Consider the following 16,931-nt stretch of genomic DNA (forward strand, 5'->3'; position numbering starts at 1 on the left):
TTATAGGTAATAAGTTAGTTATTTAACTAGTTAACCTATAATAATTATCTTTCTTTTCTTTATATATAATAGAGAACTATAGTTACCTCTATTATTTATTAATTACTACTAATATATATAGTTAACTATATTAACCTATCTCTTAATATTACTAATAGTAGTATATATATTAGTGTTACAAAGTAACCTAGGTACTTTTAAACTATATTATATAGTTTATTTAATTAAGGTTTAGGTTTCTAAGTAGTAATTAAGTTATTATTGTAGCTAGTTAAATATAACCTAGTAAATTAAATCTATAAATAGCTCTAATATAAGAGAGTATATTAAAGTATAGTAATTAGATATATAGATTAAAGTATAGTAGTAATACTACTATTATCAATTAGATAGATTTCTTTATTTAAATATAGTAATTTAAATAATAAGTATATTACTTAAATAGCTATAAATTCAAGGCTATAACTATAGTAAATTAAATATAGTAGGCTATAACTATAGTAAATTAACTATAGTTATCTATTATATATACTATTAATATATACTTAATAAATTAGGGGTAACAGCTATAATTAGTTACTATATCTATATACTTTAATAATTAATAAGGTCAGGGTAACAGCAGCCTAAAAGATATTTTGCGGCCTTAGACTTCTTCCGTTCCGATGTGCATCAGGATCAAGCTGTCACAAAAGTTAATTTAGGTGCTAACGGTTTATCGCTCTTGGAGCTTCGTTTAGAGTCTAGCGTATATCCTAGTATCTTAAGCACCTCTTGTATCTCAACTCAAACAATGCTACGTGTATAAGTACAACAGTTCAAGATGGGCGACGCTTCAATCCTTCACATGCCAACCACCCTCATATTTGGGGGCAACGGAAAAACAGCTCGGCAACTGACAATGATCCTTCGGGACGCCGATACCCCGCACACCATATTCAGCGTTATCCGTAGTCCTGAACAGGTTCCTGATTTGGAAGCCATCGGCGCAAAGCCAGTCGTCCAGGACATTGCCACCGCTTCCCTGGCCGACTTTATCAAAATTATCGAGGGCACTAAGCCAGACGTTGTAGTGTGGGCTGCTGGCGGCAAGGACCCCAAGTCTGCCGAGGCCGTTGACCGGGATGGAGCCATTCGCGCCATTGATGCCCTGGCCAAGGCCAACGTGGTCGCCAAACGCTACATCGTCGTCAGCGCCCTCGACGTCCGCGACCGAGCCAGCAAACCTATTCCGGACTGGTATACCGACGCCGATGAGAAGCTCAGCGACCGCATGTGGAGTATCATCGGTCCTATTCTCCAGGCTAAGCTAGCGGCTGACACGGAGTTGAGGGTGGGGAATGAGGCTCGCCAGCTAAACTACACCATTGTGAGACCTGGTGGCCTGACTGAGGGACCTAGTACTGGAAAAGCTCGTGCAGGAAAGGTTGGCACCATCGGCATGATTTCTAGGAAAGATGTTGCCAGGGTCATCTACGCCGCGATTAAGAACGAGAAGACGTACGGGCTGGCATTTGATGTGCTAGGGCCTAAGGACGACAGCCCAACAATCGAAGAAGCTGTTTCACGGGTAGTAAAAGATCATGAAGATACGTTTGAAGGCTACTATTAGGCAAAACGAAAAAGAAGAGAAATCGATGAATATAATTTATCAATGTCTTCTAATTGAGAAGATAGCAGGCTAAATGAAATTGTACCTTAACACTCTCCCTCATGATCTCTATTATTCTAGTTAAGGGCTTGTGATACCTCTAGGATGATTTTATAAAGCTTCTTAATAAACCTTTATGTGTATTAGAGGCCTCTAGGCTCTAGCTATGGGCTTTACTACTTGTATTAGTATTTAGAGAAGGAGGAAACGGTTATTCATACTCTATCAGGGCTTACATTTGCTCAGAAAGCCGTGGACGTTTGGCTTTAAGGGCGTTGCGGGCGACCTGAGGTCGGCGTAGGTGTTGCGGCGGGCTTTGGCGTTTGGGTTAGCAGGGGACGGCGCGCAAAGCTTGAGGTTGGCGTGGGTGTCTCGGCGGAGGTCGACGTCCGGGTATTAGTCGCTGTAGATGTTGACAGGGTTTTCAAAGTCGTCCGCAGTCCAGCTCGTCCTTTTGGGGTTTATCATCGGCCTTGCGGCGTGCGTATGGGCCGACCGCGGGCGCCGCTTAGCACGTGCGCTTGCGGGGGTCGTCGCCGTTCCAGCCCACGGGAAGGCCGCCTAGGACCTGGGGTACGCTAGTTCCTTCAGCATGGCCTTGACATTGGCCGCGACCCTGCCTGGGAAACGAAGGCGGGTCTTGTACATGTCCTGGGAGAGCCATACGGCGATGACGCTGGTGACAGTTGGCGTAGCTAAGTCTTAGGGCCGACGTGTTAGCTCCTCATGCAGACAGGCTTGCTGGAGGAGAGAAACTCAGCGAAGGAGGTGCTGAACTTGTTTTGCGGGCTGGAGCCTTCGCCCCTTATCAATACGTGAGTCGGGTCGACTTGACATTAATCAGCAATTCCGTCATCCGGAGAAACCTATAGACCCTTTATAGCCAATTGTCATACAATTGGAGACTGGGTTGTATTAACCTAACCAAGTCTGTGTGTGGTTTCCAGAAAAACGTACGTGTAATGTGCTCATCTCAATTGTATGATATGGAAAACAATGAGGATTAAGGTGGTTCAGTTGGTCATTGAGCAAAAGCTGCTACAGCTATGCCCTCTCTCCATACAGTCTTACCGGCAGACACCCTTCAGTCAACTTTGATTCTGCCTTGATCCTTAAAGCCGAAGCGGCCTGTGATGATTGAGGTACCTGAACTGGCCACATCTGTTGGGGTTATCGATATGGTGTGGCAACTGATATAAGACCGTAAGGCACGTCAATGTCGATTCCTACGGCATCTGTAACAACCAGAATAGAGACCCCAGCCGTGTAAGACTTTCTGACGCTCTTGTAAGAGTTCCTAACGCTCGACTCTAGCCCCTGAGAAATGGCAAACCCTACAGTGCCTCCTGCGGGCTTGGAAAAGTGAATCTGTTCAGTAGAAGGGTCACATAAACGCCGGTGGGTCTTGCCACCTTCTCCAGTTCGCGAGGAGCATGAAGTCAGCGCTGGACTGTAATGAGCCCCTTGAATCCTCATGGTGTCTACGAGATGGTATTGGGGTGGTTCGTCAAGAAAGATAGAGGTGAGGCTGTTGACCCCTGCGTCTAGCAATCCCATAGCGCCTACGTAGCTAACGGCATGTTACACTGCAATCATTTCCTAGTCATGAGCAACTTTAACAACTGCCCCATGGATGTCCATCAAGGGATAAAAGAGAAATTTTCCAATACTTTCAACAAGTTCATGTAACATCTTGATGTCAGACGCTCCGTTTTCCTCGATCTGCTGCTCCACAAAGGCTCGGAATCGCTCGCCATCTTGAGCTCGAATGACGCTGCGATGAGTTTCTCTGCAATTCATATGCGTTGGAAGCGTAGTCAAACTCCTTCCGCATCACCGGAATGGTCCGACCTTCTTCTAAGATGGGACCTAGTCCGGCATGCTTGAAGTCTCCGTATAGCGGCTTGTTTCCAGGACTGTTCCACGCTACGAGAGGCAATTTCTGTGAACTTCTCATCTCATTTACGAAGACTTTGGTTTTTAGGTAAAACTTCCTATGCGTTCCTTTCATTGTCGGTTGGAGAATGATGTATATCGCACAGTCGCGAACTAAACAACAGGAATTACTCCACACTGTAAACGTTACCCTTGGGCCAATAGAAATGCGAATCAATCAAGCCGGGCAGCAATGCATCGCCAGGGCGGAATATGATAGATTCAGTAGTGTCGTCACCATTGTTCTCGCCTGTCCCAGCCTACAAAATGCTTCCGCTAACGCGTCAGACGTAGCTTTTGTCAATCAAGCTTTCCCGTCGAAGATCAAGACACCAGTGATAACAAAATCTGCTTGGTGATTCATTGGACTCATCTTGTCGAGGGGTCTAAATTTTGCAGATCTTAGTGCTTACCTGCAGGAAGCAGTCTTTAGCTACTAACATCTTATTTAAAGGGCAACAGAGATATAAAGTATTTACAGGTACTACTGAGCGCGCACGTACAGATAGTGACGTCACTGTATGCGCCATTATCTGTATGAAAGTACGCCTTGGGTTATTATATGTGGCTTTGTCATGCTGCTTTATCATGCTGCTTTCTGATTTTAACTGGCTGTTCGCTCCCTTACCTACTCGAGAACAGTTGGTATGTGATCATTCCAGGGGTGGAGGCAAAAGCCTGTCTCAAGTTGTACTTTCTTGGAATCACCCAGATCGAAGCGATGGAACGGCATATCTAAGGGTCTGGTATATTGCTGCCAACCTTCCCCCCCCCCCCCCCTCCCCCCCCTTTAGCCTTTTCTTCCTTCCGTCTCGCCAATAATAGTTATAATTTCCGCTTATGGTCAATCTCCTTGTCGACTCTGAGCCATAAACCATCAGCATACTGGATTGTGGTCCCTCGCACCTGGACCCTAGGATCTTGGAAAGAGCCTTTTCACTTAGCTCAACGGGTTGCTTTGCTCATGTTGTTCAGGCTGTATCGCTTTGGTATCAGCAGAAATATTTGGCCATTATCCCACGAGGAGTTTGATAAGTAAGATGCCAATGTTCCTTCCCAGATACATAATGCGGTGAAGTGCTATACATTCCGAACTCATGATTACAGGTCTTTTTTACCTTTGAAGTATCATACATCATTAGTATCAGTGCTCTCAAAGCCTCTACACTCTTTTTCTACCTTCGCGTTTTCAGATTAGTGAACCAAACCTTCACAACAGCGCTTTGGTTCACTCAGGCCTTGAACATCATCGTTTATGTGGCTTTTGCAGTGACCAAGCTTAATCGGTGCAAGCCCTTTAGTTACTCTTGGGACGGGTGGGATGGTAGACATTCGGGTCGATTCATTAACCTACGCCCCTTGCTAATAATGCACGCAGCTCTGAATTTAGCAATGAACTTGTGGATGCTTGCTTTGCCAATGATCCAGGTTTTGTGGCTAAATTTGAGGAAAAGACAAAAGCTTGAGGTTTTGTTCATGTTTGGACTTGGAGTTTTGTAAGTACTACCTACCTTTAACTGCCTGCAAATATAGTGTTGCTCTCTCGCTGTGTTGATAGAGTATTTGCCCTCCAACCATTGTTATCTCGTTGACTTAAACTAATACACCTTCAAATAGTTTCGGTAACATAAGCGTTGTCCGGCTCCGGGTCTCTATTCAATTTCGTCTGACCCTAAATCCGACTTGTGAGTGCCCATTCACGTTATTCTGGTCTAGGTAGCGGACCTTGTGGAAAGGACGTCAGAGTGACTTTCGCTGGAACCTTGGTTATAAGATGATGTGTTTTATCTTCACATGCGGTCGTACTTTGAACTTTCTGTGGCTGTCATTGTAACCTGCCTACAGCCAACTCGTCAAGTATGGCGTGAGCTCGTCCCAGAAATTGGGAAAAGGCTTGGATATGGGCCCTCGATACACGCCCCACCCTCAAGAGACTTATCGTTACCGTCTAGTCTTGTATCAGCACCTTAGTTAGTATCACCACCGTTACATTCTAAAGATTATTAGACGACTTGCAGTGATTCTATCTATACAGAAAGCTAGATTTGACAAAAGGTAACTTGCGTCGAAGATAGGCTTAATATATATCGTATGTGTGAAGTAAGAACTAATGCGCAGAGTTTGCAAGCATAATTGGGATTTGGTCAATCCAGCCGATAGTGGCACAAACAGGGGCTTTGGCAGTGTGACCACCTATGTTTTTTTGGAGAATATACAGGTTCGAAGTCACTCTAGTTCATCCAGCCCTTAGGGCCGCCCCAAGTACCCTTCACCATAGAGTTGTAGTAAACCCACGGGAAAAAGTCCTTCTTCAGGTGGTAAAAAGTACGGCGGGGAACTGCCTGGTCAAACCCGATCAGGTCTCCAAATGTTTCCTTGGGCACTCCACCGTACTTGAACTCGGCAAGCAAGACCTTTCCGAACTCGGTTGTAAGTGGGCATGAGGTATAGCCATCGTACCTTGCCTCGGGTTCCTTTCCGTCCAGCGATCGTAACAAGTTGTTGACCAAAATTGGCGCCTGCGCAGTGATTGCTGCAGCAGTTTTCGAGGTAGGCAAACTAGACGCATCACCCGATGACCAGACATTATGGTACTTGATGTGGCGAGTTGTTGCTTGGTCAACATCAACAAAACCAGCTGCGTCAGCGAGGGGGCTATTTTTGACGAATGCGTGGGGTCCCATTTTGGGAACAACGTGCATGAGATCGAACTTCTTGGTGACCGTATCCTTCGTCTCAGAACGTGCAAAGGTCGCAGTGTTGCCTTCGATAGCGACAAGATCGTGCTGGAAAAGTCCCTCGACGGCTCTCTCCTTCCTCAGTTCCTCCAGCTTGGCGCTGTACTTGGGCACGCCGAACATAGCTGGGATTCCCGTGGCGAAGCTGATCTTGATCGGCGAAACTGTAGTGTTGCTAGGGTTATACAAACCCATACGCTTCCAGTAATCCAATGCAAGCCACATAACCTTTTGAGGTGCGCCAGCGCACTTGATGGCGCCTGCTGGCTGGGTGAAGATGGCGTTGCCTGTCTGAAGCTTTTGAAAAGTACCAAAAACTTTGTCGCAGGTGTCATAGCCGTAGATGGAAGAAACAAGAGAGTTTGGATTCGCCAAAGCCTCGGGTAGTCCTTTGATGCTACCGTAGTCGACATTGATGCCCGGGGCGACGACAAGTTGTTCGTAAAAGAGCTCGTCGCCGCTTTCCAACTTGACACTGTTCTCTTCCGGGTTGAAGGTACTAACAGCTTGTTGGTAAAACTTGATCTTAGGATCAATCAAGCCATCCAACGGTCTTCGCAACTCTTGTTTCGATTTGAGCCCGCCGCCAACAAGGGTCCATCCAGGCTGGTAGTGGTGCCATGCCGCAGGGTCGACGATAGCGATGCTGTCCTGGGAGAATTGGCCTGTCCGTAGCAGTTGATGGCTGATAGCCAAGCCGGCACTACCGCCACCAATGACAACGACCCTGTGATTCCGAGCCACAGAGGTCAAAGGGGCCATTGTCGCAAACGTTTGGAGGTTTGAAGCCCCTCGCCCAACAAGGCTTGCAAGCTTCGCATAGCGAGTTGCCAATGCTTTACGAGTCGAAATCATATCGGCGCTAAAAGGAATGTTGACTGTGACGAATGCGACTCGTAGGCTTAAGAGCATGGGTGGATGGATCAGGTCAACGCATGGCTGGTGAGGAGGGAGAGTGCAATAGAGAAATGAAAACGGCTAAGACTAGTGGAAAGGTGGAGTTCCACCAATTAAAACCCTGGCAGATGAGTGTGAATTCAAAAGCTCGCTAGCCGTCCGACGCCACCGACAGCCGGCTTTGTTCTGAGGCGAAAATTCTTCATGGGCTGTATTAAATGGCGTGATACCAGGCTGTGGAACCAAGACAGGCCGCCCAATTGATGTAAACCTGCAAATCCACGCAGTACAAGAAGATGATTTCATGATAGTGCACCGTCATTGAATAACAACAAGTGTCGGAAAACACACTTCTTACTGTCCATAAAGTGTAAAGTTACTGATGTCAATTGTTCACGACATCTTCAAAATCTAGAATAGACGCATGGCAGTACGTAATAGCTGACCCAACCTTGAAAGTAGCATTGATGATTAGCCAAATTATGGATTGCGATCGAGCAATTTGAACAATTTGACATATTTTGCTGACACTTTGCTCCGTTAATATTAAAATGGATGATTATAATTTCATCTGGCCAACCAGCAACTGTGTTATGCCTCTCAAGCCCGGTTTATCAACGCCTGTGTATAAAGGAATAAACCGTAAGCAATATGATGCAAAATTGCGACATGTCCTCGTTGATTAAATGCCAGTTTTTGCTTGGGCCTATGATACTTGCAGCATGACAGCCTAACTGAATGACGGGTTGTTCAGCTAAGAACATTGCTAAATCTTGGGACGAACACATTTGTTCAAGCCGGCTTATGACTACACAAATGTCAACGCAGACAAGACGCCACAATACGGGTTAATGTTGGTGAAACAATAATATAAGCAGGGAATATATATTCTAATTCGTAGGAAGCAACACTCTCAAAAATGGCTTTGTTCAATAATTGGTACAAGTGCAGTCAGTATCTGCCCAGATATCTATAAGCAGGCTGAGACACCGTACACGGTGATGACACACGCGCTGTGTTGCAGACGTGGATCGCTGCTGAAACAATGCCATGGCGAATGGAGAATTGTGACATGTTAACTTCTGGACAAGCCCGGTCTGTCTGTTCCGAAACCACGTGAGGTCACTGCTACGTACCCTTATTGCTGAAATCGCCTTTGACAACCGTGCGGCTCGATAAGTTGCACCCTCTTGCCCCGTCAAAATTGACCTCTGTCGAGGCAAAAGAGTAAAACCTTGACGACTGGAAGGCTGCGAACAGTCAAAGAATTGATAGGGTAAAAAACGCCAAGTTCATCCAAGACTCTGGAGCTCGTTCTGCATGGTGGCTCTGTCCCTAAAGATGCGGGGGAGCAGAGTTGTGAACCAAATAACTTATTCGCTGTGGCATTTTATCCGAGAACCCGAAAGTGTCTTATCCCAAGCGCCGCTGACTGACTGAGCGCTTGGACTGCTTCGACCGCTGCATCTGTTTCACATGCTGATCCGGACATCGGACAGAGACCGATCATACAAAAAGATACTCACTTTACATCCATGCGCCGGCTTGACTACCGTGAGGTGGAATTTCGCAAGCATCGGATTGTGCCTTGGGTTCTGGATTTTGGATCAGCGACACGTCATGCTAATCCCAAGGCTCCGACACTGTGCAGGCAAGGGATGTAACATGGGTAAACAAAACCTTTCTCGTCTCCTCGTCGACACTGCCCTAAATCAACTTGCCAACCACCGCATCTCGTACAAGTCCCAATGCTATCAGTGTGGATTGGGCAGCTTTGCCTCGACTTGCCCAAACCCATGCCGACTAGTCGACCATAACTGCGTATGGCTCCTGATGAAGCCGCATCCACTTGCTGTTATACGGCGTGTCATCGACATATACGCGTTCGTGCCGTGCATGGAACTGGATTCCCATGAAGCGTGCTCAAGGAGACGCGACGACTGCAGTGCCGCCGCCAAAGTCTTCGCCGCAGACTGCCCCACGAAGAGCCGCTCGACTTTATCCCGCTCTGTCACTTCTCTCGATAATATTTCTCTTCCTCTCATCTGCAACTGGTATTACTTTGTCTGCTATCGTTTTGTATCACAACCTCGAGTCTGCTGAGGTTTTGGATCCTCTCAGCCGAGCCGTGTTCTTTGTCGCCTCATGTATTAGTCTCGTTTACGTCTTCACACATATTGTCGCCGCGAGGATCGCATACGTCAAAAGTGTCGATTCTGCAACTGTCCACGGAAAATATGTTTCTGGATTTGCTTTTCTGTTGGCACGGCTGGGCCTTCCTGTGTGGGCTGCGGCGATTACACTGGCAATATTCGTTGCAGTGAATGTTGGGCTAGACCTTTCGAAAGGCGTTAAGGATAACGTTCCATGGCTCAACGTCATCATAAGCATTGCTTCTTTGTATGTTCTCAGACAACACTCCGGGAACGCATACAGGCACAACTAACACCTCCAAAGCTTTTCTCTGGCCGCAGTACTCGTCGTTATTGAAATGGCAAACCGTCCTTTTGCGACCTTGGGGTTTTCTCAATCTTGGTTCATCCGAGAAGACGACACATCAGCGTACTTCAAAAACGACGACTTGGAGCCAAGCAAAGTAGAAGCAGCCGCATCTTTCTGTGGAAAACGGGAAAAAATATGTGAAAGAAACGAATCTCCAGAGAAACAAGAACGGATGAAGCGCAAAACTTTGACAAAGACAAACCACCGAGAAGCTCAGCAGAGAGTCGTGTGAGTATTCTGCTCTAATTAAGGAGAGAGATATATTATGTTGAACTAATATGATAATTTAGGCGTCATGCAAGAACCATGTCAATGCCAACTCCGCTGCGTACAGTCTTCGGGGATCAATCTAGAGTCTGCATGCCAGATTCTCCCTCTTTGCATAGCGCTTTTGCCTGGAGACCTCCAACAAGGGCTGGCTCGACCCTCAAAGCAGAAGAGACAGAGCCAATCCACAATTGGGTCACTTGGCAAGAACATGGCAACATAAGGCAAGCGGCATCTGACATCTCAACTGATGCATCAGCACGCCTAAATGAAGTCATTCTTCCATCTTTAGTCCTACACAAGGACTATTCACCACGCCGTCAATCACCACTCGAAGAGCAAACAGAATATGATTTGCGGAGATGGGCAGCAATTGGCGTTCAATCCCCCCCTTTTAACGGTGGTTTCCCTATCGCTTTTTTCCAGAGACCCCTTACGCCTTTGATGACAATGGAGGAGGAGAACAGAATCATGAGCAGCGGGCCCTTGACTTCAAATAGTGATTGGGAAATAAGCCAACATCCCAGAACAATGCAAGATAATCGACCAGCACGCTCGCATGCAATAGCAATGTCAATCTCTCCGAGAGTCAACTCAACAACTGAGAAAGAGCATGTTGCTCCGTTTGCATCTACGACAACTGTTTCCGAGGAACCGGCTAGTGGCTTACGTTCAGACAATGGCGTGTTGCCGAATGAGGGACGCCGGCGGCGGCGAATCTCAAGTGATGGGGTAGATGAGGGCAGGCATCTCACCTACAGGACGGAGAGCCAGAGAGATTCGTATCATACTTTACAACTAAGCAAGCGACGTCCAGGCCGGCATCATCCGACATGGGACAGATATTTGCCTGCACAGCGACCCATCAGTCCAACGCCGACTGCGGAGTCTGTTAGGTCCAACATCTATAATTTCTCAAGGCCTCGAACATCGGCGGCAGCGAGAATGCAGATCAAGGTTGCGAGAAGACTACGCGATGTAAAGCAACAAAATAGCCGGCTGTCTGCGCACCACCTCGCAGACGAGCAGATGCCGACTCCGCCCAGTACACCAGGTAGTCCTGGCACGCCTAGAACAATAAGGGCCGCCGCCGTGAGAAATCTTCAGGATAAAATTGAGCGAAGAACACAGGCGGAGCAACAAGAGATCTACCGACGACCACCTTCGCCCGAGACTCCCCGCACTGCAAGAGCTACGGCCGTCAAAACCCTCCAGGAGGGGATTGGTAAAAGAATGTTACGACAAAATGGAGCTGAAGCAAGGGAAATTGCACCCTAGCATAATACCATTAATTGACCCATGGACTACTCAAAAGATGGCATTTCTTTTCAACATTCCTGCAAGCAGTATAGCATCTAAATCACCGACAGCTCCTTAACAGTATGAGACGGTTTTATAAACTACAAGCAACTAAAAGACAATGTTGTTTATTTCTTGAAGAACACTTCAGACCAAGCCCAGCTTCCGTCTTTGGTATACCTAGCCAGCGAGTTTGCTAGCGAGTAAAGCTGTCTCTAGTACCGTCTGTAACTCAAGGCGCAAGGTTCTTCACAACCTTAGTAGTAACAGATTTTAAAGTCATTATACAGCTTGCAATAAAGCCACTACAACCTTAGTAGTAGGTTAGACAGTACTATTATTACTAGTACGTTAGTTATACCCTTGTTATTTAGTGTAGCTAACCTATAAACCTACGCAACCTTATTTAAAAACTATTATTACTAGTTAGCACTAACGTGCTAACACCTAAAGATTGTTTATATATCTAGGTATAGTTAAATTCAAGTTAGATTTAGGAGTTACTCTACATTATTAGGTATTCTACAGTATATTAAGATATTAAGATCTATATTATAGATTATAGTCTAATAATATATATTTATATATAGCAAGTTATATATTATAGTAAGCTATATACTTCTCTATTATATAGAAAATCCTTCTTTTTAAAATATTTATTAAAAAATAAATTTATAACTAAAAAGATCTAATTTTTTCTTATGTAATTATAAAAGTTAGATTTTAAGAAACAATACTGTAGAAATTACTATTTTTTCTTAACCTTGACTTTTTTTTATTATTCTTATATATAGTTAAGAGTTAAGATTAAGATATAAACTTAGAATTAGATAATAAATTATAAAATATTTTTCTTGCTTTCTAGTTTCTAATACTTATTAGCACCTATGTATTAAGTTATCTTTACTTTAGATAAAATCTCGATTTAGAAAAAGAAAGTTAAAAAACTACACTTTAAGATATAATAAAAAAGTATATAACTTACTATAAATATATATTAGTAAGTTTTCTACTAATAGTATAAATAAAGTTAATACTAAACTATAGTAGTATAGACTTATTAAGTTAATAATTACTTATTAATTAATATATATATATATATATAATATATATATATAGTAAGTAGACAATTATAGTAAGTAGACTAGTTCCTTATTATACCTTAAAGGGTACTTTTTAGCTATTTTTTAAAAATCTAAATCTTAACTAAAATAGATGTAACTTTAAACATTAATACTAATAAGGGTTAGAAACTAAGAGAGAATACCCTAGAAATTATTATTCTACTCTAACCCTTCTTCTTCTTCTTATTTCTTCTTACTTTCTCTTAATAAGAGGTAAGGTTAAAGTATATAGTTTAAGTAAGACAATAACTTCTTAAGTATTTCTTTTTGCTTTATAACTCTTATTAGTATTTCTATATAAAGTTATATCTATTTTAGTTAGGATTTAGATTTTTAAAAAATAGCTAAAAAAGTACTCTTTAAGGTATAATAAAGAACTAGTCTACTTACTATAATTATCTACTTACTATATATATATATTATATATATATATATAGTAAGCTTATATATATAGTAAGCTTATATATATAGTAAGCTTATATATATAGTAAGCTTTATACTATAGTAAGCTATATACTATAGTAAGCTATATACTATAGTAAGCTATATACTATAAGAAGTTATATACTATAGTAAACTATATACTATAGTAAGTTATATACTATAGTAAGCTATATATTATAGTAAGCTATATATTATAGTAAGCTATATATTATAGTAAGCTATATATTATAGTAAGCTATATATTATAGTAAGCTATATATTATAGTATACTTTATTATTATAGTAAGCTATATATATTTACTTATATTACTTATTTTTTTCTAAAAAAGGTTTTCTTTATATATTATAGTAGTAATAACTAAGGTTAAATAACTTATAACTATATTACCTTAAATAAAGATTCTAAGATAAAGAGGAAAAGAAAACTATAGTAAGGCCTTCTTTTATAGCCTTACCTTTAAATTCTCTATAAACCTTTTCTTAGTTATATAACTTCTAGTAGTCTATACCTAGTCTTAGTAGTCTTTATAGCTTATTAGCTATAACTAGTATAGCTATTATAGCCTATTGTCTTAGTTACCTAATAATATTACTTCTCCTTTTACTAGTAATATTATTTATAAGATTAAGATTTATTAGTTAGCCTTAAAAATTAACCTTTTTTTTATAAGTTAATTTTTTTATTTTCTTATATAAATATTCTTTTTAGAAAATACTTTTTTAAGATAAAAACTAATAAAGTAAAGTTAAAGCTTAAAAAGTATTAACTAGCTTATAAGGTAGTAGTAAGTTAATAGTCTATTATATAGCTTTATTATTATTAAAATAAAGAAGTACTTTAGTGTTTTTTACTATAGCCTATAACTATTAAAGTAAGTTAAGTAAAGGTCTAGTAGTTATTAAGTATTTTTTATAAAATCTCTATAGTACTACTAGTAAATAGTAAAAGCCTTTAGTATTATACTAAGTTAGGTCTTTATTATAACTTAACTAATTAACCTAGTACTAAAGTCTTTTATAGTTTATTTTAGACTTTAGTACTTATAATACTTTATACTTAGGTTTATTACTAAAGTTAAATATTATAAAAAAAAGTAATTTTTATTATTATCTAAGAAAAAGGTTATTAAAGGCTTTTTTAAGCTTACTTAAGTAAAACACTAGATAGGCCTTAATACTTTTAGGTAACTAGACTTTTTAGGCTTTCTTTAATCTAGCTACTATAATAAGCTAAAGATTTACCTATAAGTTCTAAAGCTTATTAAAGTTATTATATTTTTAGTAAATTATATTAATAAAAACTTTATTACTAACTTAAATATTATTAAGTTATTTATACTAGTTAGTATAATAATAATATTATTTTTAAGTAATTTTTATATTTTCTTTAGTTATTTACTAGTACTTATAGATTTTTTAGGCTTAGTACTAGGTGTCTATTTTATTAAGCTTTTCTTTAGTACTACTATACTTCTAGGTATAGTTATCTTAATTAAAACTTAACTTTAATAGTTTTTTAAATTTAACTTTATAAAGAGATAAACTAGTAGTTTTACTAAAAAAAACTATATAAGTAAAGTCTACTACTAGAACTATATTATTTTAGTTATTTTAGTAGTAATTTATAAAAAAGTAAAGTTATTATATAATATATTAGTTTAAGACTTTAGTTTATTTATTAGTCTAAAAGTAGTCTATAGTAAATAGCTTTATTTTAATACTATAGATATAGTAAAGCTTATTTTAAAAGTCTAATATAAACTAAAGACCTTAGTTTAAGGTATTAGTTTTAAGTAAGCTAAAAATTAAGAGAACTTTCTTATAAAATATATATACTATATTTTTTATAGTAGTTATCTTAAAATAAAAAATAAATATAGCTTATTTACTTAAGTAATTAACTACTACTTAAAAGTTATTATAGCTTTTTTTATTTTCTAGATAAAATATAAAGTTAGTAGTAATATACTACTAAAGATAGGATAAAATAAGTAAAAAGTAAAGTTCTCTAAGGGGTTTATTTTATAGCTTCTAGCTATAGTAATATATATAGTAGTTTTAAATAGGGAATTAATAGGGACACTCCTAGAATTAATACAGACGCTCTGGCCTTACGGACGCTCTGCCATTTGCCCTTCTGATTGGTCTAAAAAATTCTTGTTAGTGTAACTAAATTCTGCCAGGCTCACAGGAGGTAGCCTATCGCGGCAGCCCATCGCAGCCCATCAAGGCAGCCCATCGCAGCCCATCGCGGCAGCCCATCGCAGCCCATCGCGGCAGCCCATCGCAGCCCATCGCGGCAGCCCATCGCAGCCCATCGCGGCAGCCCATCGCAGCCCATCGCGGCAGCCCATCGCAGCCCATCGCGGCAGCCCATCGCAGCCCATCAAGGCAGCCCATCGCAGCCCATCGCAGCCCATCGCGGCAGCCCATCGCAGCCCATCGCAGCCCATCGCGGCAGCCCATCGCAGCCCATCGCGGCAGCCCATTGCAGCCTATCGCGGCAGCCCATCGCAGCCCATCGCAGCAGCCCATCGCAGCCTATCGCGGCAGCCCATCGCAGCCCATCAAGGCAGCCCATCACAGCCCATCAAGGCAGCCCATTGCAGCCCATTAACAGCAGCCTATTACAGCCTATTAAGGCAGCCCAAGGGGGTCCTTTTTACAGCCATAAAAAGGGCCCCTTAAAGAGCCAGGTGGAGGTGTTAGTGCAATTGCCTTTACTGCCTTTATAGAGATGTACTGTTTTTTTAGACTAATCAGAAGGGCAAATAGTGGAGCGTCTATAAGGCTAGAGCATCTGTATTAATTCTAGGAGTATCCCTATTAATTCCCTTTAAATATATCCTTTTATATTAGCTAAAAAGCTAGGCTAATAATAGTATTTCTTAAGGATTTTTATTATTTTATTATAGCTAAAGTAAATAAATAGTTTTTAGTTATAGGTCTTTTAAATTATATAAGTTTAAAGGTTTTTTTTTTAAAAAAAGTACTACTAATTTATAGTTTATTATTAATAAGTTATCTTAAAGTTTTTATTGTTTTTACTTTTTATTTATAAGCTTATAAAAGGCTTTAAGTAATAAAGTAGTAAAGTTATAGTTTAACTAAAGAATTTATTTTACTAGTAAATATCTTTAGAGGTTATTCTCTAGAGTTAAAGTATTAACTATAATCTTTACTAAAGTAGTCTCTATAGACGTTAGTACTATATCTTATAGTAACTACTTTAGCTTTTTAGTAATCTTAGAGAAAAGTAGTATAAGTAAAAGTAATACCTAAGTATAGCTTACTTCTTTTAGTAACTTTTAAGTTACTAGATTCTTTTTTTTCTTTAATAAAGTATTTACTAGTATATTCTTTTTTTTTAAGTAATACTAAATAATAATATTAAAGTTAACTATAGTTTTAGCTTAGTAAACTTAGTAACTATTTAGTAACTTTTTTATTATAAAGTATAAAAGTAGTTAGTAGTTAATAGTAACCTTAAATCTTTAGTAATAGTTTACTAACTTTAAGTACTTTTTTTTAAAAACTAAAATTACTACTAGTAGTTTTTTATTATAGATTATATAGTTAAGTTTAGCTTATATTATTATTTTAAATAAAAGGCTATAAGATACTAAGTCTTATTTTTCTAGTACTAAAGTATTACTTTAGTATAAATAAAGTCTAAGGTATCTATTTTTAAATAAGTAAGTAACTTTAGTTAAAAATATTAAAGTATAAAAGTATTAGTTAAGGCTTACTTTAGTAATTTAAAAGCTTCTTTATAATTTATAGTTTATTAGTAAATATAGTCTTTAGTAGTTAAATAGTTAAAAAGATATATACTTTATCTATAGTTAGCTATAAACCTTTTATAAAAGTTATAGAATCCTAAGAAAAATTATACTTCTTTTACTATAGTAAGTACTTTTTAATTTTTTACTATAGTAATATTTTTAAAGTTAAGTTAAATACTATTAGTATTTAGTATAAATCCTAAGTATTTAGTAGTTATTATTTTAAATTTATACTTTTTAATATTAGCTTATAGGCTAGCTTTTTAATATTAACTAAGTACTTTTTAAT

At 39.7% G+C, this 16,931-nt stretch overlaps 5 protein-coding genes across 5 annotated transcripts; 4 read left to right on the forward strand and 1 right to left on the reverse strand.

Moving 5' to 3' along the window:
- Nucleotides 1-823: 823 nt before the first annotated feature.
- Nucleotides 824-1,612, forward strand: LY79DRAFT_531033 (NAD-dependent epimerase/dehydratase; the record flags this gene model as incomplete). The annotated part of the gene is made up of 1 exon (XM_060556227.1): nt 824-1,612. One exon carries the CDS (start codon nt 824-826, stop codon nt 1,610-1,612), a length of 789 nt encoding a protein of 262 aa, XP_060406773.1.
- A 3,075-nt stretch (nt 1,613-4,687) lies between these two features.
- LY79DRAFT_531035 (uncharacterized protein) lies at nt 4,688-5,086 on the forward strand (the record flags this gene model as incomplete). The annotated part of the gene is made up of 1 exon (XM_060556228.1): nt 4,688-5,086. A coding segment is annotated over one exon (399 nt), but the record flags the coding sequence as incomplete, so codon positions are not given.
- A 176-nt stretch (nt 5,087-5,262) lies between these two features.
- LY79DRAFT_574016 (uncharacterized protein) lies at nt 5,263-5,575 on the forward strand. Its single transcript, XM_060559540.1, has one exon. It carries the CDS (start codon nt 5,381-5,383, stop codon nt 5,555-5,557), a length of 177 nt encoding a protein of 58 aa, XP_060406775.1. The 5' UTR covers nt 5,263-5,380; the 3' UTR covers nt 5,558-5,575.
- Nucleotides 5,576-5,817: 242 nt separating this feature from the next.
- Nucleotides 5,818-7,179, reverse strand: LY79DRAFT_531032 (Sulfide:quinone oxidoreductase/flavo-binding protein; the record flags this gene model as incomplete). Its single annotated transcript, XM_060556226.1, has 1 exon — nt 5,818-7,179. One exon carries the CDS (start codon nt 7,177-7,179, stop codon nt 5,818-5,820), a length of 1,362 nt encoding a protein of 453 aa, XP_060406776.1.
- A 1,516-nt stretch (nt 7,180-8,695) lies between these two features.
- On the forward strand, nt 8,696-11,621 carry LY79DRAFT_574018 (uncharacterized protein). The gene is made up of 3 exons (XM_060559541.1): nt 8,696-9,621; nt 9,679-9,951; nt 10,014-11,621. The coding sequence occupies exons 1-3, from the start codon at nt 9,134-9,136 to the stop codon at nt 11,266-11,268; spliced, it is 2,016 nt and encodes a 671-aa protein (XP_060406777.1). The 5' UTR covers nt 8,696-9,133; the 3' UTR covers nt 11,269-11,621.
- The last annotated feature ends 5,310 nt before the right edge of the window (nt 11,622-16,931 follow it).

This window comes from Colletotrichum navitas (genome assembly GCF_030913465.1).
Source record: "Colletotrichum navitas strain CBS 125086 chromosome Unknown LY79scaffold_259, whole genome shotgun sequence".
Lineage (NCBI taxonomy): Eukaryota > Fungi > Ascomycota > Sordariomycetes > Glomerellales > Glomerellaceae > Colletotrichum > Colletotrichum navitas.

Excerpts from the sequence above, each read along its gene's own strand:
- LY79DRAFT_574016 (XM_060559540.1), top strand. The coding sequence starts at position 5,381 with ATGCGGTCGTACTTTGAACTTTCTGTGGCTGTCATTGTAACCTGCCTA.
- LY79DRAFT_574018 (XM_060559541.1), top strand. The coding sequence starts at position 9,134 with ATGAAGCGTGCTCAAGGAGACGCGACGACTGCAGTGCCGCCGCCAAAG. Across the intron at positions 9,622-9,678 it reads ATCATAAGCATTGCTTCTTT|CTTTTCTCTGGCCGCAGTAC; the intron begins GTATGTTCTCAG and ends ACACCTCCAAAG. Across the intron at positions 9,952-10,013 it reads GAAGCTCAGCAGAGAGTCGT|GCGTCATGCAAGAACCATGT; the intron begins GTGAGTATTCTG and ends ATGATAATTTAG.